General features: G+C 38.4%; 1 protein-coding gene across 8 annotated transcripts in view; it reads right to left on the reverse strand.

Moving 5' to 3' along the window:
* CDK14 (cyclin dependent kinase 14) overlaps window positions 1–24,475 on the reverse strand; it is a 338,379-nt gene that overhangs the window by 147,387 nt on the left and 166,517 nt on the right. For all 8 annotated transcript variants that reach the window (XR_010883503.1, XM_067291723.1, XM_013941578.2 and 5 more), the window contains one exon: window positions 22,561–22,684. Coding sequence is in view for 7 of the 8 variants with exons in the window: in XM_067291723.1 (XP_067147824.1) it covers window positions 22,561–22,684 (124 nt within the window). In the remaining variant the exon portion in view is untranslated. The remainder of the gene's footprint in view (window positions 1–22,560; window positions 22,685–24,475) is intronic.

Below are 24,475 nucleotides of genomic sequence, written 5' to 3' on the forward strand. Positions count from 1 at the left end.
GAAATGGAAAACAAACTCCAATACAGTGTCATAGATGGGATTCTCCAGGGGAGCCTATGGAAACCTTCCACAGTTTATACCAGAAATCCCAGCCTATTTATTCGAGGTTATATTTGGAAGCAGGAGAGGTATATATACATTTGCATCCAAATAAAAATTAATATTGCAGTAATACATCAGAAAATGGTATGTGCAAAATTCTTGTATCTCTCAACAATATACATTGACAATGTAACAATCTCAAGAGCAGAAATCATTTCAGTGAAATCTCTCTAGATCGGTGGCCTACTGGAGATACAGTATTTACAATAATTGTTTTTTAAGCTTGCCAGTCATTTAAGATAATTCACACTAACTGGAATGCAAATCCTTACAGAATTTGTTACATATACTAACACAACCATAATCTATCTCATGTAAAATTGGCAGGATTTTAGGAGAGGCTCTTATATGTTAACAACAGCAGTAAAGAGCATACTTTCCTAACAGATCTGCTCTGGAAGCCTCTCTCATCCAGGGACTGGAAAAAAGATATTTCAGGCTATGGTGACTGCTTCCATCACATGCCTACAAACACCTTTTCCACCTAATTTGCTCCTAGTTATTGCCTTGAGACTGTCCACTTACTCGTTCTAATGTGTCCAGTTCTAATTTGTTCTAATTCGTTCTAATGTGTCTCTGACTGGGAATACTGGACATGCACAAGTAATCAGAAGTACACACTACTGCATTTTTTGCCCTCCTAAAAAAACTATTGATTTCCTTTTCACAAAACAATAAAATTACTAAAACAAAAGGTCACAGCAAGATCCTGCACTCAGAAAGGAACATGCAACATGAGAATTCACATAAATGTGAAGATTGGAGTCCTTTGCACCTTTATACTTAATACAACCGGAGAAGCTATTTAAGAACAGTTACTCTCACTGAATACATCTCCATAATAATGATGGCAAATCTTGCCAGTAGATTGCACTATCCGCTGATTATAGCAATTAGAACAGCGTAGGGGAATAATTTGACTTGTATGCCAAAATTTCTAAAAAAAAAATAAACATTTCAAATGTGAATAACCATTCTTTGTTCAGTTTTCAGACTTCCATCTCCTTTATGTTTGTGCACCTGGTCATGAGCTTGACCACTATCTTGGCTCACGCCAAGAACTCCGGGTTGGCAAAAGCAGCACAGCTCCAGAGAGGCCCAGAGGAGAGGCCACATCACACACACTGCTAGGAATAGTTCTTATTCCTATACCCATACATATCCACATGACTAAACTGAAACAGTAATCTCCATACTTGTGGATCTGGACCTACCATTATTAAGCTAAATAAAAATGGTGAAAGGTTTTGAGAAGCCTGGATGGTGAATGCTCTTTGCCTGCCCGATCCTCCCTTCCAGCCTCCCTTTACTCTTGCTTCCTGTTCACAGGAAGACTGAATTTGGTTGCAAACTATCTCTTCTCTTACCTCCTACCTAGTTTCGATAGGATAAAGGGCATGGGCAGGCAGGGGAAAGGCACTTCTAAGAAGCCAGCAATGCCATGTGATCGACCCCAAATACTTTTGGGGAAAACTGGCAAAAAGCTTTAGAGCTTATGGGATGATAAAGAAACTCAGGTCTCCATGATATGAAGTGCTTGATCCACTCAAGAAATCTCCTGTGCAGGAAGGAGTAAGGACCCAACTTACCAAACCAGAAATCAAACTGCAGGTTATACAATATTCCTGCCTGCCTGCCAGTCTCTGCCAGCATACTGGCTAACACAGACCTTTCCCAGTGCTAGACAGCCCCAAAACACCTTTCCTCCTGTTGTGTGACCACTCAGCATGGAACCAAACCTCCCATCCGATTGGGACTGCTGGCCCATCCTGCTTCCTCAGCCCCCATGCTGCTAGACCTCCTTCAGTTCTAATTTCTCCCAGGGTAACTGAAGATTGATCAGATTTTCAAAAGATGGCCCTTTCCTGCTAATCCCTGTGTATTTGACAACTAAATCTTTTTCTTTAATCTGCTCCTCACTCCCAAACCACCATGAAAGCCTATCTGAGGTTAGCAGCTGCATTTAGTTTCTCAGACAGTTATCAGAGGATCACCACTGGAACGGAGAAAGTTATAAACACAACTTGAATTTGTAAGAGCAAGCTGAAGCCGTTCATTGGCATCAAAGAGCATCGTTGTACCAGGCTTGAGAGGTTTATGGTTACAGGCCATATGGTTTAAGTTGTGGCCAATTGGTTTCCTAGTTGTGCACATACACTAGTTTGGAGACTAAATGGACAAACGGAAAGCAGAACTGAGCAACTGAGGGAAATACCCACAAAGGCTAAAATTTGGCACAGAAAGAAAGTCCCTTTGTTTTAGTCAATTGCTCCTCCAGTGCAGAATTCAAAGCACCTAAATTAGGCTAATGCCTCAGAGGAGCTTCTTTGTCTTCTCTCAGAAAGAGAACAAAGTTTGCTTTTTCTGAATAACACTCTTGGTGCATAAATAAGGCATTTGCAATTATGAATGCTTTCATTTGAATGCTCAAAATTAATGCAAGTGTCTCTCATCACACTTAAGGCATGAAAAAAATATCATCTTCCAGACATATTTACAGTTTAAACCCAATGCTTCCAAAATGTATATACGAAACACTAACAAGATACTGTATTTCTTGTTTTGATGTTCCAGATGCAAATAGATGACAGTTACCATTCTTTTTCAGATAACCTTCTGCAAAAAAAAAAAAAAAAAATTGCTGCATATTTTATACCCTTTTGCACATCCAAATATGCTTACTCATGCAAAATTTATTTAACCATATCCTTCAACTGAAAGAAAACTGAAGGGTAGGATTAATTAGCACAGCATGTTCGATCACTTTCTTTAAGGGTTCCTTGTCTGTCTCCATGGTTACACTACAGGAAGAGAGACAATCTCTTTTCAGAAAGACAGAGCTTATGGGTGATCATCAAAACTTCACATCTTAATGGCTAGGGTGAATAAAAGCCAAAAGGTAAATGGAGAGATCATCAGGTGAGTACACAATATTTGCAAATTGCTGCTTACGCACTTACGGCCGGCAAAGGTGCAGCGATGACTTCCTGACAAGTCAGTGAACTCTTTCTGTTCTGATGCCTTCCAAAAGAGAAAAGGTCAACAGATGTCCTGCCGCTACAGCCTTATTTTTAAAGAAGGAAGTGAAGCATAAGGCACAGTTATTAAGTCAGGTGGACTGAGACCCACTGTGGCACTTCTGTGTGATTAAGGCAAGCACAGATACTGTCTAATGTTTTACAAGCAGTTACTTCTGTGGCCAGAGTTTTTCCAAACTGAAAAAAGAACCTGTTCTGAAGGTTACATGCTAAGAGTCCTATACAATATAATCTACATGTGCTGCAACACAAAGCACAACTTTCTTTAAACACATTTATTAAATAATGAGGATACTCTGCAATGCCCTTTAATTTAAAACATGGGCCTACTGATCTATATCTACGTATGCATACATATTTAACCCACAAAAACTCCCGCTGCCTCATGCTCTTTATTAAAAAAATTGTAAGAAGGTATTACCTTTCTTGGTAAATAGAATTTTTTCTGCTTGTCTGGCTTTATCTTTCATCTCAGACTCAGAGGTTGTATCTGATTTTGCCTTGCATCAAATATTGACAAAACACATTGCACTGATTTATTACTGTATTTTTAAATTGTATTTAGTTTTTAAGAGACCATAGCTACATCCAGGCTCCAGATCTATTCAAAGAGCACACTTTTGGCTATATGAGCACAAATATTAATATTTGATATCTCTTCAGCTGCAGCACAGCTTTCTAGTCAAGCTCATACGACAATCAGGAAGCCTTTGTTCCTGAGGAACAAGACTGTGCAAACGAGGAATACAGTCACAACTGCAAAATCAAGGGCTTGCCAATGCCACAAACAATGTGCATTGTTTTACTTTCCATTATACCTTAAATGTGTTCATTTGGTTTTACTATTTTGATTTACATATAACAAAAAGGGCTATAGCAGGGCATACTGCAAACAAACAAATGAAGTTTTGTTTTTTTGCTGCTGTTTTTCCTTGATTCAGATTGCTTTCATGCCTCCTTTTTCAGCTTCCTGTTTATTCGTTTTAACGACTACCTAGAGCTCGAGGTAAATGCCTTACAAAACTGTAACTATTATTCGGTAACTATATTAAAATGTTATTAATGTATTCTATTGTAGATCATGAACTGTCAACTTCAGTTAACCGATTTACTCAGCTACTTATCTTCTAACAAAGCCACATTTATTCAGTGAATATATGAATGACATCAAAACAGAACAGAAGTAAAATGGGAAGAAATACTGACACTATTTCAATAAAGAAGTCAGCTCTCTAACCCAGAAGTCAAATCTTGGCCATCAAAAGTGTACTTCAGCCTTTAAGGCCCTCTGCTGCCTAGCTGAACATGTCTGTCTTTAATTGTAGCTTTATTTATCAGGACATCTTGAGTTAAACCCCCTTTGAGTAAAATAAATTACCTATAGTATCTGATGTCTGAGTTCTAACACACCTACTGAATTATGGTGAACTACAGTTCATCTACACAAGTTACCTACTGTTACAGAGAGCCTAATTAGTTTCCACAGTTAATATTTCCAAAATACACTTGAACAACGACTGGTCTTCCAAAACAGAGGGTATGAGTCAATCTGTAAAAGATGGATAGTAATAAGTAAGGCAAAAAGGTATGTGTGTCCATATCAGCTTTCCAACCATGTAATCCAAATAATCCAAAGATTATTTCTCCCTACAAACCTTATCTCATGTATGTCTTCAGACAATCACTTACAGTAAAGTAGATGATAATTATTTTGGCCTGTGAATAGGACTCAATTGTCAATTTGACAAACACAAGTTATAGAAAGGGGAGATGCAGAAATACTTTTTTTTGCTAAAAGGAAGTAAAATCTAGCCCTCAGGAAAACTATTTTTCTTTTTTTCAACAGCTCCAGCATCATCTCCTTTGTCTTTCTCCTGAGCCAACCAAAAGATCATAAGCAGTGTAAAAGTGGGATAAGAAAAAGAGCTCAGCTGTTAGTTGCATATTGAAGATCCCTTTGATTAATTTGACTGAAAGCCATTTTAGCTATAAAGCTGTTTGTTTCTCTGCTTGAAAATCCTTATAAAAACTTTCTGACACATTTCAAAAAAGCCTATTGATGTTGAACACATACCACAACCACCAAATTCATTCATTTTCCATTAGCAGAAAGGAACACACTAAAAATTCTGTTCCAATCAAAAAGTAAGTGGTATGGAAATGCAAAAGAAATGAATGTTCCCTTTTCCACGCAGTGAGAATGCATCTATTCCCATGACCTTCTGTGCTAGTGTGAACATGTTCAGACTGCCTCTCCTAGTCTAGAAGAAGAAAAATAACAGTATGGGCAGAAAGAAAGAATCTGCACCAAGACTATAAACACACACACAGACGTGCAAGTTCACGGCACTGAAGGCTAGCAAGCAATTCCACATCAAAGATAACATCGGCCTTAATGGAAAGGCTTGGATTCATTATGAATATGGTATACATGCCCACAATATTTTATCAGTTGACTGATTTAAATCTTGCTTTCCAGTTTCTAGATTCTTACTTAATGATGCTCATTTACTTGTCATGCAAAAATTCTGTATGAAAATGATGACCTCTGCTCCTAATAACATCCCAGCATGAACACACCATTTTGCTAATAAGACTAAGCGCAAATGTCAGAATTACTCATTCTACATTGACGTTATTAAGGTTGAAGCAAAGAGTTAACAGGGACTGAACAGATGGTTTTAAATTGGGAAGATGCAAAGAACAGGGAGGAAATTTGAGAAAAGGACAAACAGGCAGAAAATAATTCTTCACTGAAAATGAGGGGTAATGCATCTGGGAATATTTCAATATTCCCTAACAAAAGATAGAGAAGCAGCTATGAATGAATGAGTATAATACTGCACAACAAGCTGAGTTTAGAATGTGATACCAGAACAAAAAATTTATCAGTGGAATTTTAGGACATACGAGCAAAGATCTTGCTGAAGACAAGAAAGGTAACAGGCCACTTTTATAGAGTTTTGAGGTATAATGTTCTCATTTCTGCAAATCGTGTTACTAGGGGAAAAACCCTAACAAATCAAAGGAATTCAGAAAAAAAAACCTAAAGTGATCCAGACCATCAGGGGAAAATTCTACAGAGACAAACTGAGAGCACTAAGGATGTATAATTTGGTGAAGCATAATAACCCATCAAGCCCTGAGCACACAAATTAATAACTTACTGTGAGCTATTGTGTATTAAGGTAACAATACTGGGATCTTTATCTGTATGAGAAAGAGCAGGACTGCAAGAGCCATTTTTGGATTGCCCCATCTTGGGTCCAAGTAAAAATGAACCAACTTTTCTCACTTGATAACTTTTATCACCTGATAAAAGCACAGTAGGTACTTGGCATGTTGCTTGCGAGAGGCTAAACAGGACATACTGGCAAAGAAAGAGATGTATTTGCTCTGTGCAGCACAAGAGTTTTCCTTTGCAGAAAACCACCACCTAGACAAACTGCCTTCCCCTTTCTTCAAGTGGTGCTAAGGGAAATGAATGCACACCAGGTTCAAGACCATTATATACAAGACAGCAGTAGCATTTAAATCCTTCCACTGTAACTTTTCATTAAATTTGACATCTGAAGAACTGTTAAACAAGAATATTTGGTACCATAGTGATTCACAGTCACCCAAACCAAAAAGAAACAGAAGAGTTAAAAGGCAAGAATTTCACTGAGAGTTTTATATGCAAAAATCCAATCCCAGTTGTTTACAGTCGGGTTATTTTGTATCTTAAATGGCCATACAACACTGCCGGTGATAAGGTGATGCCACACTGAGCGTATACTGCTCATTCCATCTATTAATGGGATCCACAGCTCAGTGCAATTAATCTGCTGAGTTTTGCAATGCTGATCAAAGACAAAGATACTCTCATGACTATTAAGTTATTACCATATGGACCTTTTTATTCCAGTGTGATACTGCTATTGTTCTGATCCATCATTTTGAATTTAGAGGTAAAATACCCAGACAATTTTGATGAAGAAAATACTTCAAATCTTGGTCACCTAAAAGCCTAACCAAATGCCTGTAACTTAATTTAGAAAAAGACAAGGTCCCAGGAACTAGGCTAGAGTTAATTTTACAAGAGTAGGGCTACCTGAAGAAGCAAATAGTTGAACGACATTAACATCTTTAAAGAAATAGTACTTCTAGAAAGTAAATCTATTAACTATTTTATTTATAAATCAAGCAACACTGACAATGCCCTTTGACATTACCATGCAGAAGTGAAATTTGTGATTGAAAAACTAGCGCTACATGGCTACAGAAACCACAGATTCTTACAGTTTAAGGTCTGAGTGATGTGTAAGTGATATAATTCTGGAACTGCCAACCATCCAGGCGAGCAGACCCGTCCATGCTGCAGGACACCGCTGCAACCGTTCCATTATACAGCCTCATCTTTTGAACCACAGCTGCCCTGACTGTGACAAACGGATCTCTAGCTATTGTCAAGTTTTACCAAGGCTGCTTCCAGTCCCCAAGTCAGACTGTTTATAGATAACAAATAATCAGCTAATTTTGGTATTGCTACAGTACATTATACTCTGCAGCTTACATATTTACTCAGCAGGTAAAGCTGTGTCTTGGGTGTTCTACCAAAGAATTCCAGTACACTTTGCATATGCTGCTGCATTAGCACTTACATTCACATATTGGATAAAGCAAACAGCATCTAAAACCAGATCTGATTGCACTGACCAAACTCTGAGAAAATGGTCCAAAAACAGTGGAAATGCATCAGTCCAAAATGAAATTCACAATTTTTCTCTGTTATTTCAGAGCGTTTTGAAATACAACAAAGAACAAAATAACTGTAGGATACATAAAGATTCCACCACATTTTCAAACAATTTCTGCTTTGTTTTTAAGTGTGAAACCATTAAGAAAACCTATGAAAGCCTTATTGCTTTTGTAGAGCAACATTATAAAGAGGCTTATTATGACAGAAATCTCTGGAGCGTCAGATCCACCTGTTCAACTGAATCACTCCTCAAAACTCATTTAATGTATATATCATCCTAAATTAGCTGAATCACAAATCTTACAAGAAAAGTTTTAAGTGAGACACATTCCAATATGCTTAGGTCTAAATGATTATTTGACTTTACATCAATAATCAGGCACCCGTGCTCCTGCAGAGCCACCTAATCAGTTTATAACACAATTCTGTTGAAGAAAAAGAAGAAATGAAAACAGACAATTTTCTAAAAAAAAAAAAAAAAAAGTACACTAGAAGAGCATTAAAACTGTGTCTTATACAGTATAATTCTGGAAATAAGCAGTTAAAATGCAAATGTTCCTCATGTGGCACTTTTCTGTAAAACGATATTAAAATGCCAGTGCCAGGATGGCAGAGTTGGACATCCAGGACCCAACGTACTTTATTACATACAGATGTAACCCTACTGAAGTCCGTGGAATTGCTCATCCCTATGTCACAACTAAATAAACCAAACCAAAATCTGTTAGCATTCTTCTACCTATTCTTTCATTTGACTTAATGGTTACTGACATACTTCTCCAGTCAATGCTTTATAGAAACTACTTTTAGAGTACAACCAAAAGATCCCTAATAGTATTTTGAACATGGATGAAGAGCGGGCCACATCATTAGCACCTTTGGAACATTCCACGTTTTATTTAAACCATTTCCTACTTCAAGTTTGCATGTATGAACACACTGCAAGTGCACAGGTGAGCACATCTCATTCTGACAATCCATTTAGCATCACATCTTGCAACCTATGTAGCCAAGTTGGCAGTAACCTTGAGCACTATCAGACATAACAGGCAAAGAATCACCAAAGTTTCAGGAAGCTAACATTAAACATTTATGCTTATAATGTGTACTTCAGTGAGCCACTGCTTAAAAATTTTTTTTTTCCCTAAGGTCTACAGACAGTTCAAAGTTGCATTGAATTTCCACCCTGCCTGAAGAGCCCAGAACTTAACAGCATCAGTGATGACAGTATTGACATAAAGTTTTTTCCTTTCTAGTGCCTCAAACTCCATATCTGCTTTTATAACCAAATCAATCCACTGAAGCTAATATCTAACTTAAAGATCATTGTGATGAAATATTCTTAAAAGCAAATAAAGCCACAAGAGTGAATAAAACTGAAAAATTTTAAATTTGAGTGACTTCAAAAAGGTCACCTTACCAAGCTGAAATAAAGAAGAATCTTCATGGCTGGGACTGAGGACAGAAGAGAAGACCTCTGAATGTCTCCTCCTCCCTTATTTCCAACATCCATAGAAAATAAATTACTACAGTATCAGTCGTATTATGAGCCACAAAAGCCAAGGGTGGGAAAAGCTAAAGCTGTTACACCGACCCTGGAGGAGAGCTTGGCCAACTTTTACAAGCCTAAGATCTAACCAGACATTTTCCCTAATACATTATGCAAAAATCTTGCAATAGCATTTACTCCTCCATGCAGAGGAGTTGTCAATGTCGTTATGTCGCGTCAGGCACCAATAAAAAGCAGCTGATTCTCTCAGTTTTAATAATGATAACTTTGTGTTTTGCAACATTTCACCTGATCTCTCAGTCTTATAGTTTGCTTACTTGTAACATATATTACAGTGGCAATGAGGAGTTAATATCTGCACAGCTCTTTGAAAATGTAAATCACTGGGTAAGCATTAAGTATCACTAAAATAAACACTGCCTGACATTTTTTGGATATTGTGCAGGCCAATTGCTGCTGGGGAAATTCTCATCTTAATGCAGGAAAACCTGCAAGCATCATTTTCAGTTACATCAACAAGAGATGTGAATGTATAAAAACATTAACACATCCAGGACTGTATCCTTAAGAAGGAATGAAAAAAACCAGCATACGTTTTAAAAAATTACCTAGGTAAAAAGTGAATCTACTGCAGTAAGGTAAGGTTTTAAACTGTCTGAGGCAAAATAAACTACATTATAAATCACAGAGCTATCATTTCTTTAAAATGCTATCTCAATTATTGAATATCATGTGAAACAGAATGCATTTCTCTTAATAAACTGCCAGTCTCTTTTCACGTAAATCTTTTTCTTTGCATATCAATATTTTTGTTCTGACTGATGACAAATTCTTTCTTCTTTAATCCACACCTTTTTCCAGATAGCCTTTAACTTCCACATAGCTGATCTATTTTATGCAGAAAATAGATCTGCATAAATGTTAACACATTAATGAAATTAAAATTATTTTAAAATTTGGCATAATTTCCTCACTACCTAGCACAACATGATCTCTGTAATAAGGGGCCCTTATAGAGTACTATAGGATCTACCAGGACATATGTTCAAAAGCTTTACCACAGATACTTATATTCAAAAACTTTATCATGATTGTAGCAGGCATATCTATATGGCTACATTGATAAAAGTAGTTTGTCATTTTTCAGGCCGGAGGCAAATGATAGCACCAAGGTGTCAGACACAGGAGATATCATTCATACTGAAGGTAGTGTGGTTGCACTCGCTCAGCACATCTGAACATATCATGCTACATATTACATTTCGGAAAACAGGAGGAGGATTGGCAACACAGAACATTAAGGTGTTTCTCAGTTAATTCCTAAATAGAAAAAGAAAGGGGAGGGGGCGGGCGGCATGGAAGAGACATTTTAGGCCACAAAGTCACACTTTGGATCTCCTTCCTCATTCCTTTTAAAATGCCACCACTATAGTGACTACCACATTTCCTCACTGACCTCCCCCTGCAACAACTGCCACATCAGAAACACCCCAGGAAGCCTCAGAACAACAAAGTCTTGAAGAAAGTGCAGTATTTTAAATACAGGGTTTTGTAGCCACAGTAGTTAAAAGGCTGCAGACTAAGGTTATAAGAGAAGCAAGATGTGTAGGAAGAGGAAATGCTGTTCTCATAAAATAACTGATAGAAGAACAAGATCACGGGACTGAGTATGGCTTTTTGCAGTAAAAAAATGGTTGTCACTACTTCCCAGATTTTAAATAAATCTACAAATTCATTTTGTTGGATTTGCCTGTCTTGTACAAAGAGGGGAATCACAATTCTCCACGTTTTTGTGCAATCCTCCCAAAACAGCCTGGTTCACACTTAGGTGGGGAATGCAAGACAATGCAAAAATCACGACTGTGGTAATAACACAAGATCACAGTCAGCACTGAGCTAGCTGCATTGTAGATGACATCTAACTTCCAGCTTCTCTCTAAGTGCAAAACACAAACAGATTTTTCATCACAGTTGTTTTAAGAGTGTCATAACCAACTTCCTTTATTTCCCTTAATGGATAATTAAGATGCTTTGCTCCTATTTAAAGGCCCAGTATAACTACCTCATAACAATGGGAAGCTGGATTGAACCCTAAGTATTCTGAGATACTTTTAACAGGGGACCTATTTAGTGAGTCACACCAATCTCCAGCTCCTTATTGGCAAAGAAAGCTTTCTATGTGCTTTTTCAACAGGAAGTTTTATTTTCCCCATCAGCCAGTAACCCCACAGAGTCAGGTCAACTCTGAGTGCTTCCCAGTGGGAACTGCATAAGTTACAAAATCTATTTTACTAATAGTTGAAAAGACCAGTATTTTTCAAGAATTTTAATTTCATTTGTTAAAAAGCAATCAGTGAAGACTAACATGGACAAAAATTCAGTATATGGCCCTACACTGTATTTCCTATTAGTAGAGAGAAGTTAAAATCTTAGTTGAACAAAACAGAACCTCACAGTTTTTGCAAAGAGCTGTCTCCAGATAGTAAATCTCTGTCAAATCTCTCTTTCTTTTCCCACAGGCTACAACCCTATTTCTGCCCATAACAAATTCTTCCTGCATCAATTCTCACAATGCCAGTTTTTCATTTTTGATGATTTGTCTAATATCTCAGTAAAACCATCAGCTCTCTGAAGCAAATTAGACTGAGGTTCATGATGGGAATGACAATCCAAATAGATAGGAGAAGTAAGAAGCATCTGCAATGGCACTAGACCACAGATACTTTTACAACTTCATGTCTAAAACAACGCATAAAAGGCTTCATCAGCCCAAATGCCAGAAATCAAATCTACCCCTTTGCATTGCTGTCACTTGACATTTTCCTGCCACCTACACACCTCCTCTCCCTCTCCACCACAAATCTCTTCTGGGCAAGATGAGAGAAGGTCACAAGAACAGCATGTGAAGCCCTTGCTTCTTGAAGGGGAGGGGAAGGAGGTGGCTGTGGCTACTTCCTGTCAGCAGTCAAACTATTTGAAAGTAAGAAGACCTGAGGGAGGAAAAGAAAGGCTGTCGCCCTGGGAAAGCAAGTAACTAATATAGCAACCTGTCAAGGCTTTCTGAGCCCACAGTACCCACAGCTTTCACAGCCCACAACTTTAACCCTTTCTCCAAGATAAATGATTTGAAGGTCCCCTACCTAGCTACCAGCTTAGCTCCTGAGCTTTGGCTTAATCTGGCTCTAGAAAGCAATGGAGACCACAGGGGTATTTTTCACTTACTTGGTAGTGTGCATTCAAGGTTACGCCAGGACACATGCACACAATCTGCTCTGCCGCTCCAGGCCTCTAACAGCATTCTCAGCTTTGCTCTCAACAAAAAAATGCTGTATTTACAGTTAATTACAGAAATAAATGTATTTTATAAAAACCTACAAGCTAACTCATTTTTCAGCATTTGGAGTTTCACTTTCCGGGTTCCTACTTCCTCTTTTCACCTTCCTCATAACATTGCCACTGAAGTCATCTTCATTTCTTCATATTTAATACAAATCAAGACCTCAAAGAATCCTATTTCTGACCAGCCTTGGAAGCATGAGAATGAATTCTTGAGACTTCAAAGGCTATTATTAGAGGACATTGAGCTACACCTGGGGAAGCAGCAATCTTTCACTGGAATTTGGGAAAGAAATTCCTTTTTCACTCTCTGCTCAATTCAGACCGGGTGTTAGAGGGGTCTCTGGACCTGCGCTTGGGAGTACATTGATCTCCTTTATGATCAGCATTAGCAGCCTTTAACAACAAAAATCCAAACAGCTTATGATTTCTCCAGTCCTGATACAGCCCGTTCCTCAAGCAGCCTGGAGCTCGCTGTGGGTTAGCTGCCTCACAACTGACTCAAGTTTCCAGGCAGCTCTTACAGCTCACCCTGAAAACCATGCTGCTGCAGCTACCCAGCCTACCGCTCCTCAAGCTAGCTTAAAGGAAGATTATAGGTAGCTGACCTACATAAGCAGAGATACGCCCTTTGAGGAATTTTGCAAACAACTTCAGTAAGCATCACTCAGAACATACCAGCTTTGCAGGCACCATGACAACTCCTTATACCAGTATCTTCAAGAATTGATACTCCGTGGACCATTTACACAAACATACCAGTTATCCATGCAACCAATCTTTCATGTTAACCAACCTTTTATATGGATCATATATGGTACATTATAAAGAAATTCCTTTGGGGATTCTTACTGTAAAAAAAGAATTAATTTTTTCAAGTTAACAACAAAGCTTTGATCATTTTAACAGTAAACCATACAGTGATAGCTTAGTCCCTCATGACATATTTCCAACATGCTCCCCACAGTAAAAGCTGCATGAAAATTCATAGAAACATCCTCTTAAATACTCAGTAGCAGTTTTAAATTGCAACTCCACTGTGTATAATTCTCTTTATTACAAACCTCAAATCTCTTTGTTTCTGTTATCCATTATTAATCAGCTTATGTATCTAAAAGGACGCAAGGTTCAATCATACTTATTTGATACTTTCTTTTATTACATCATAGGGTTTTATATTAACACAACTCTGAAAGCTTAAGCCAAGATTTCCACCATGATGCAGACCTCCTGCAGCTCCTCGCACTTCCAAGGAGATCCCAAAAGTCAACAAAAAGCTGAAATAAAAAGCTTCAGGTAAGTCTTATTTGGGAAAGTAATGCAAAGGAATTTCCATAAAGATTTTCATGCTGTTTTTCTCTCCAAATCCTGCTCCTGCAGATGAGAAAGAAAGGGCAGCTCTTCTGACTGCAGGGACAAACACTAAAACATTAAGTTCCTGATGCTCTTTCTCATTCATCTTGCAACACTAGAATTCTCTGTGGCACAACTACAGTTTGAAGACTGCTTAAAAGACTGAAAACTAACAATCGTCAGCGTGGGGAAGAGGAGCTTTCTCTTTAAACTAAAAAATAATAATAGTAATAAAAACTCATAACATCAATCGGCAAATTTTCCTATCCTTGCAAATTGTAGTCAACCTCCTAGACCTGCCATTTCATACTTTGAAACTGTGTTTTGCATTCCTGCCCCCAACGTGCCTGAACAGTCATAGCCATACACTGTGTCTTGGAGCCACAGCCCAGTGAGAAAGTCAGTGTACACACTGGAAAAGAATGACATGCCAGTCAAAAGATTGACTACACAGCAGGTCTTTGCACTCATATAAGTACACAATCCAAAATACAGACCAAACAGATCTTCAAATTTCCCATTCACACAGCTTGTACAGTTTACCTATATTGCAGGCCTAGCGGAAAAGACAAGCGGGAAAGGTGGCTGCAGAGAAGTTTCATCAACAAGCAACTCTCTGAAATAGGATTTTCAGCAACAGGTTGATTAATGCACAATAAAACAGGACAAGAGCCCTACAAACAATTTGGCCAGTTTTTCACAGCCACAGAAGTCCTATCACTCCCTCACATGCTAGCCGAGTTTGTATTTCTGTTTTATACACCCAAGCCCTGAGGATTTTTTTAAGACATTAACAGATGATGGCAACATGCCTATCCCCAAAAGCTCTGTAATTGTTTTATATAAAAACTTCTGATGACAAGCGTAAGTTTTTGGACCCAGAAAGCACAATATCATTCTAACTAAAGGATATGTAAGAACAACCATACTATGATCAGATTAAGAGCCCATCCACATCATCCTGTGGAGCCAGACTGCTGGGCTGCTGGTCAATGCTTTAGGACAGAGAATAAGAAACCAGGCAGAGAAAGACTAATTCTTCCTGGGATATATTCACTCACCTTCTAGCAATCAGCTGTTTAGGGACTCTGAACTGGAGTTTATTAAATATGATAATGTGGATGCAAACATAGCTGATTAGCCAATCCTTGATTTATATCAGCATACACAAACCTAAACCTGAATGTCAATACCCAATCATAAAAAAAAAAAGTTACTATTTTTACTAATGTAAGAACTGAATACACTGAATGACAGAGCCATTCAGGATGGAAAGAACTCAGGAGTTCACCTAGTCCAACCACCTGCTGAAATCAGGATCAACCCTGAATTCAGACCAGGCTGTCCAGTCAGCGAAGAAAATGGAGATTCCACACCCTCTCTGGGCTATTTCTAATGCTGAGCTATTCTCTTGGGGAACATTTCCCTTCTTACATCCAGTTGCAGCATCTTCTGATTCAATTTATGACCATTGTCCCTCTTTCTCCCACTGCTCACCTCAATAAAGAGCACCTTCCTGCTATTTGTCTCCATCTTCTTGGTAACCTTCTCTTAGCTACTGGGAGACTACTGTTATGACCCTGAAGCCTCCTCTTCCCCAAGCTAAAAAAGCCCAGTTCCCTCAGCCTCTCCTCTCAAGTCACGTGCTCCTATACCCAGTCATCCTGGGGGTCCTTCTTGGTGGATTCACTCAAGCTTAGTAACATTTTTCTTGCACTTGGGGAGGAAGAGGGAGCAAAACTGGGAACAGTATTACACACACAGTCTAACAAGTGCTGAGTAAAGGTATATAAAAGGGGGGAATAAAGACCACTTCCCTCGATTTAGGCTACCATTCTGTTGATAGAGCCCAGTAGGCTGCTGGTCTTCATTGCTGCCAGGATGCACTGCTGACTTATGTTAACCTGAGGTCATGTTAAACTGCTACTTTTCAGCAGCACTGCTACCCAGTCAGTCAGTCCCCAGCCTGTACTGTTGCAAGGAGTTAGTCCCAAGAGCAGGAATTTGTACATGCCCTTGCTGAGTGTCCTTAGGTTCCTGCGGGCCCATTCCTCCAAACCTTTTTAAGTCTCTTTGAATGACAGCCCAATCTTCAAGCGTATTAACTGAATCCCTCCAACTTGGTGTCATCCGCCAAGTTGATGAAGGTGCAATTCATCTCCTCCTCCAAGTCACTGATACTGTTAAACTGGACAGATCTGAGCACCCCGAGGAACTCCACTTGTAACCAGCCTCCAGGAAGAGTACAAACCATTAACCATGTGCCCAAGACCTCTCTCACCCATCTGGAAGTCTACTGAACTAGACCATAATGTCCCAACTTGAACACAAAGAAGCTATAGGAGTCTGTGCCAAAAGCCTTGTTATAGTCAAGGTATATAGCATCAACTTCTCTCCCCACATCCACAGATCTAGTCATTCAGTTACAGAAAGCAATCAGACAGGTCAAATATGATTTACTCTGAGTCAATCTATACTGGCAATCACCTTCTTCAGGAGCACAGAAATGACTTCTAAGAGGACTTGCTCATAATTTTCCCAGGGACTGAGGTTGACCAGCTTGCAGTACCCCAGATCTTCCTTCTTGCCCTTCTTGAAAACGGGTATAACATTCACCTTTCTCCAGTCATTGTGGACCTCTCCCAATCTACATGGTTGTTCAAAGATGATAGTGAGCAGCCTCAATGACATCAGGCCAGCTCTCCTACTACCCTCAGAGGCCTCCTGTGTGGTCCCACGAACTGTCATGGGTCAAGATTTCTCAAAAGATCCCTGACTCAATCCTCTTTCACTACCTTTCATTCACTTCTCTCCTCCCTAAACCCCGTCCCTATGAACAAAGGTCTGTGTGATTCTTACAGGTGAAGACCAAGACAAAGTCGTCACTGAGTACCTCAGCCTTACATGTGTGTCTGGTGCCACCAAATCACCTGCCCCACTCAGCACTGGGCCCCACGTTTTCCTTGCTTGTTCTTTTACAACTAACCTAACAGTAGAATCTCTTCTTGTTTCCCCTGATATCCTTTGCTAGGTTCAACTCTGGCTGATCTTTGGCTTTCCTGACACCGTCCCTGCGTGCTCAATGTTTTTACAATTCTTCTTTGTAGCTTGTCCTCAATTCTATCTCCTATGTATATCCTTTCTGCATGGGAACTCAGTCATGGGTTCCCTGTGCAGCCAAGTCAACCTGATTTGTATGCCCATTTTCCTGGGTATCAGGATGAACCATTCTTGTGCTTGGAGAAGGTTGCAATTAAGGAGAGCCAGCCCTCTTGAGCTCCTTTGCCCTTCAGAGCTGGCTTTCACAAGATCCCACCTACAATTCACAAATGAAGTTACAGTTCACAACTAAATTGTTAGAAGAATTACCCAAGCTTAGGACTGCCAAGTAACAAATATCCCTACGAAATACCAACTCCTTACCCATGTATTTGCACTTCAGCTGCAAAACACGACTACAGCTAAAATATGAAACAACTAGTCTGATATTAATCAGGTGGTCAGTGCAGATGCTTTTCTACACAGTTAAGTACATCAATTAACAATCCTGAAATCTGGCATTTTGGAACACAGGTAAAATAACAAGCACAATAAGAAACTCCCATACAAATATCTAATTGAGTAAGGCTTAAATTAGATTCGATTCAACAAGCACATTCAATCTAAGAGAAAGTGATGGGGGAAAGGTAGATCTGGAGTTCAAAATCTGTGCTCCCTTGAAGGTCAATGCGGGTATAGTGTCAGCCCAATACCAAACACAGGTATAAAACCAAGCTTAAATTTTTAAACCAGTACATGAAAACTAATCATTAACAGCCACAATACAACATTCCAGTAATCTCTGATCTTTTTAAGCAGCCTGCACAACCATTAACTGCTTCTCTCCCTCATGCTCCTCCAGCATCTTAGCTTTGTCTCCTTAACACTGTGTTGTTGCCTGCCTCCTCCCTCACCCAAACCTTTGCTGTAGCCTCCTTCACCCCAACTCTTTCTCCTCCCAGCTGCCTTAATCTCCTCCCAGAGCTGCTGCTATCATCCCAACCCTTTCAACCCCTCAGACCCTTCTGCCTGTGGTCACTCAGAAGCATCAGCCTTCATGCAGAGTCAAAGATAATAAGCCTGACAGAGCCTGTCTGTTCCTCTGATGTTCTCATCTATACATGCTTCTGTAGTCTTTGGGACATATTTCTTAGAAGCCTGCAGAGACACTTTGAAAATAAGAGATCACTGAAATCACACATATTACCAGTTATAATATGTAGCTCATACACAAATAAAACAAAGATCTTAAGTGACTGTTAATACAAAACACATATTTGCTTAGATTACTGTTTCACTTAGATCACTAACACCTGATCACAAACATCTCTTGAAAAAAAGACAGTGTTCTATCTTTGAGTTCACACTCCTATCCACTGCTATACAACCTTTTGACACTGTTTACAGTTAAGATAAATGTGTTTATTTTAGAAGCATACATTCTGCTTTTAGAACTGCTTAATGACTTTCCTGAACTCAAAGATTCTTTTTTTTTAAGTCAAACACCCACAAAGCCACCAAAATGTTAAGGCCAAACCAATGCATCTGAAAACAGTGCAGGGAAAAGTTAAAATGAAGAAATAGCTAACCAAAGCCTAAGAAACAGCTATCCAGCCTAGCTTCTGTGTGGTAACTAGTCTCAAGCATAAGGCTCTATTCATTTAGACACACACAGGGGGAAAAAAACAAACCCAAAGGCTGTTAGCTAAATTCACACCACAGGATCAGAATTAATTCCTGCACTCATTTAATGATTTCATAAAGAGAATTCCTAATATACCTTAATTTCCTGTGGAATTTTAATTACATTAAAAAAAGAACGCAGGAATGGAGTTCAAGGTCTATTTTTCACAGCAATAATTATTCAGGAAGTAGTCTTCTCTACTATATCTTCTCAAGAAAGCTGGGTTTTTTATTCCTCATCAATTTTTACTTTGATAAAGCCTCTGTGTTCTGTTCTCCCTTTTCATTTGACTGCTGAATCTTCTCATAAATGCTCATTCCATAGCAGCCATAGCACAAAGAACAGCAAAGCAAAGCAGACTGCCGCTCATCTGAACACCGCCACTCCCCCACAGCGCAGTGTCTGTCTGGGAACTCGACTACAGCAAAACCCGAGCTCACGGTTATGCAAAGATTCCACTGCAGCTGCCGTGCAATGCACTAGCAGGCATGAATAGCTTTTCTTTTACCTTGTTTATACAAGAACTAGGATCTACTACAGCCTGCTTCTAAGTATTTGATACCTTACACTGAGGAGATTAAATAAACCTGACACCAAATTAAAAACTTCAGCCACATTGTTGATTTTTTTGTAGACTCATGAAACCAAAATCTGAAGGTCTTGTCCTTAGAGACCAGAAGGCCTTTACTCTAAGACTTTATATTTATTGTGCTAGCAAACTCAGTCCTACCTCTGACAGAAACTGATTTCTCAATAGGTTCTATTCGGCCTTGAGTGCATTTAAAAACAAAACACCCAACTCTCCAATGTCCACAGAGCTTCTAATGTAATTAAATCAAAAATATATTTTAAATCAACTTCCTCTCCAAGCACATTATAGATAATTAGTCACTTGTGGAAGAAAAATATAAAGAGCAAAAGGACTGTATTTTACATTTTGGTTTAAAAGAGTCTTTCATACCGGGAAGGTGAAAGATGGGCTATAATAATAGAGTATTTAAATAAATAAATAACTGCATGTGTGCGTGCGTGCATGGTGTTCTCATTTCTCATGCCTCCAGTGAAAGATGTCATGACCCTTCAGACTTTACCCTCATCATTTTTAATTTTTCATCTTGGTTCTCAGAAGAGAAATTTAACCCATCTGGTTTTCAATTTTACATGGTCACAAGCCACGAAAGAAAATACAGCTTGAAAAAACGGACATATATAATCTTCTCTCAGCGTATCAGAGTAGATCATGCAGATGTCTGTTAGGGAAAGACAAACTTACAGGAAGAAGAATCCTCTCCACAATATTATACAATCATATGTCTATTATTGGGTATTTCTTCTTGGTTTTATTTATGTCTCTATTCTCTATCTCAAAAGAATACATTATGGCCAACCTTAAATTCTTGCCAACACAAAGCTGTGAAAATCTTGTCTTTGTTGATATCAATGGGATATTCAGCCTAGTACTGCAATAAAGCAAGAATTTAATCAGAAATACTGTTTTCAATGTTTCCTCCTATAACAGACTGAAAACAGAAAGTGAAAACCAATGTCACACCCTTTTCTCTCTTCTACCTGCAACATTAGACAAGACAACCGGAGAGTGTTCAACTGCATGTCTGACATGGAAATTTCACTGATCAAAACATCTCCAGCAAGGCATTCAGCAGAGCCAGTGAAAGGTTTTTTGTTTGTTTTCTTAAAACATTGCTGAAAAGTTTATGCTCTCCCTCTCCCAAGCCAGGAAAGGGAGGCTGGTGAAACTTGCACAAGAAAGGGGCTGGCTACTGTGGAATTTGACAATCAGTGGCTTTTTAAAATCTCTAATTTTCCCTTGTTTTTTTATAGGTTTTCCAGGGATTTCACTAAACATTATAGTAAAACATTAAGAACTGAGGCTGGTTACTCTGACAGATAAAATCTGTCAGGCTGCTTAGGCAGAACTCCGTTATACGACAAACGGAGCAAGGTTTAACCAACAAACCTAACGAAAGAGGACTTTAATTATTATTTATTTGGATTCTAGTAGTATCTGGCAATGCCTTGCAGTCCTAGACAAGTGTTAGTATTGTCACAGACATTTACTAAGCCATATGAAATAGGGCTTTAACCCTAAAGAGATTACTATTATAGAAACAACTAAAAAGTGGAGATGAAATTACAATGGACTTCCTATATTCATATTTAATGGAAAATACAGCTAATTATTTTCAAGTGAGATATTTAAAAAAATTAATTCTTCTTTAATAGATTTTCTCATTTTTTCTTAAAAATAGCTGCATGCTGGCAACAGAGCTGCAGCAAAAGGAAGGATGGCACCGTCCGAAACACTGTATGTACCGAAAGTGTTTGTAAGATCATCTATAGTTTTCAGCATGAACCAAAGCTACAGCACCATCACTATAATCTCTTGAAGGACTTACAATGAGGATACTTGGAAGTCAGATAACTACACAGTATTTTATACACTTAAACAAAACTAGCCATTTCAAACAGCACAGAAGCTTCACCAAAGACTAATGCATTTTGCACTGCAAACAAAAACACTTAATTTTCCTGTTTCACATTGTTAAGAAATGAAATTTCATAATAAAATACATCATGCAGGAGAGCATTTTTTGAGTATTTCTTTAAAAAACTTGTGGCATCTTCCAAGCTTTGAAAGATAGCAATAGAAAATGGCATGTAAAATTAGATAATTCTTGGGTTTTATGCTATTTCTTTAATCACCTTACAATCTAAAGGCCAATCAAGTTGTTGTGGACTGTGTCCACCCGAACTCCTGTTCCTTTTTCCAGCGTAGCAAATACATACTGAGCTGTTAATTACAATAATGCTAATTAAAAGACAAAAACCACTACTACATTAACAGTGAAATTGCCAATTAGCACACAAGGCTCCTCATTACTGTTGGTGAATGAAATGTGAAGCCCGATGTGGATAGCAATCATAAAAACAACAGACATCTCAAAGAAGCTGATAGGTCACATTTTCAGCTTACGTCAGGAGTGCTGCTGAAGTCAGTATCTGAGAAGTTGACCTATAGGAAAGAAAGAAATTCCTACAACATTTTGTAAAATCACTACAGAAAAACATTACCATTCTTCACATCTGCATTCACAATGCCTTTTAGGGGAAACAGCACTGTTCCTGTATAGCCACTAGAAAGTACTAAAAAAAAAAAAAAAAAAAAAAAAGCTAATCTTTCACAGACAATCTTCCCTGACTTCATACTTCACATGAGGCTTCCTCATAAAGGACTAAGAATGGAGACTGAAAGCAGTCCAGATGATCTTAGTTTCTTTTAATCTTCAGAAAGTATATATGTTCTGATTTCTTTCAGTTTCTTGTAGTCAATGGGCATTTTATGAAAATTAACCCTACTTCTAGATCCCTATAACCCTAAGGCTATTTACAGAAGTGATCGTGCTCTTGATATATCCTGTATTCCCTCAGGTCTGAATATTTTGTTTTTCAAAGGTTCTGAATTCTAATTCTGGAGGTCTTGTGGTAAAGAAAACTGAAATACTTTCAGCATTATCTTCCTAGTGAGAGCTGGAGTATGTATTTATTTTCCACTTCCTCTACCTTAATGAAGCATTTTGTTGACCGTAAACAACTTCTTCGCTCTGGAGAAAAATTTACAATGATCTACAATGAAGGTGTGTCTAAGGAACGGGGTGAGGGGAAGAGAAATCAATGGAACCATCTGTCTGACATTCCTACAACATTATAAGAGACTTGTAATTAACTGCTTGCCTACCAAAGTCTGCCAGCTTTAACTCCCCCGTGTCACTGATCAGAAGATTCTGTGGTTTCAGGTCCCTGTGCAAAATGTAACGTTGGTGGATGTAAGACAGTCCTCGCAGCAACTGAAATAAAAATAACTGAAAAAGAGGGGGACAAAAAATGACCTCTGTTAATAATTTGCATATAACCACACCTGATTTCTTCACAATATGCAGGGTGCTTATATATTGCGGCAACACTGTGTCAGAATTCCTCCCAAACTGGCATAATTCCCACCCAAATTTAACACAATGAAATTTCAATCTAAAAATATGCACTTTGCAAGAACTAACCCAGTCTCCAAGCCTACTACATTATACATTCAATTTGCCTGCTTTAAACAGAACAAGAGCAATACAACCAGTGCAGAAGGCTCAATTTCTACCAAATTATAATTATAGTCCATTTACCCATATGGCCTCAGAGATTAGGTGGTAGCCTGAAGACAGATGTGCATCTTCACTAATTATAAGAAACAACAGTACAGGCTGGATAGGGATGGGGAGATAAGGCTGGGGGATGGGACACTAGAGCTAAAACAAAGGAGAAATTAATATAATACCAATAATGCCTGTGTGGTCACGGAAATGTACAAATATGATAGGTTTTTCCCCCTCAAAGTTTTATATGAGAGCGGTTTATGTATTTTTCATTAAAAATAATAACTCACACTGAACCCGAAGATGACTTTCAAAATTTACTTATAATAGTCCGCAAGGTAAATTTATATGGGAACCTAAATCATCCCCATGTTTCTTTTAACCCTTCCCTGTACTCTACAAATGCTTTCTCTACAGCTTTGCACTCAGGTTGTGTATTTCTGTAATTTACTATTATAAACAAACAGTTAGATGACAGAGATGTTTAGTCCTCCTCTTTTCATCTTCCCTCCATCATTCCCTTGTGCCCTTAGAGGCACCTGCCATAAAAGACTGTAAATTTTAGCCTTACAGATTTTGTCAATATAAAGGGTGAACAACTATTTCAGAGGAGTTTTCTACGTAGTTTTGAAAGATCTCTCCTAGTATACAGACCCTTCATACTGCCTGAAATATTTTAAGAAATATTATGGTTTCCAAATGGAAATTGAACAAGCCTTTGCAATGCCAAACATGGAAGATTCAAGAGCTGATATGGACCCAGAGCCTCACAGTTCAACAGATGGCAAACTGTGCTCTCCTGGAAGCTGGGGAATCCACACCAAAGATTTGGGAAAGGTCACCCTGGGCACATCAGAATCTGTAATTAACCTGCAACACAAGCTTCTTATTTATTTAGTGACTGTTGAAATGAAGAGATGTTATAAAAGGGGTTATGAAATCTGGTTATAAAGGAGAATAAAGGCTGAGATGAAAGAAACAGAAATGTCACATTACTGAAGTTGAAGTGCATTTAATTGCATTTCATTTTTCCCCCAAGTGCAGACACAATACACTGTATGTTTAACTATTTAGGCAGGGCACAAAGAGCCATATCAATCACCTTCTTGCCAGGGCTGGGTCTAACAATGTGCTGAGGAAACCTAAGCGCAAAATACAGAAACAAAAGAAAGAATAGCAGGAAAGTCATAAGTAGCATGCACATTCCTTTTTGAATTATGGTTAAAATGGAACTCACGGTACACAAAACTATTTTAAGGGCAGGAAGCAGCAATACCTTTCATTACAGCCTTAAAATATAAATTAAATGCCATTAAATGACTTCCAAATATTTTTTTGAATAGAAAGGTATGGAATATAGCCAGTTTGCTAAACTAACACAATGGTATTTGACCTCAAATATTATTTTTATGTATGCAAAGAAACTTAAAACATCATGTTATATGCCAGCACTCTAGTCCTTGTAATTCAAAAAACATTAATGTGGGCTTTAATTTGGCTATAGTGCCA

Source organism: Apteryx mantelli, chromosome 2 (assembly GCF_036417845.1).
Source record: "Apteryx mantelli isolate bAptMan1 chromosome 2, bAptMan1.hap1, whole genome shotgun sequence".
NCBI classification, from domain to species: Eukaryota; Metazoa; Chordata; class Aves; order Apterygiformes; family Apterygidae; genus Apteryx; species Apteryx mantelli.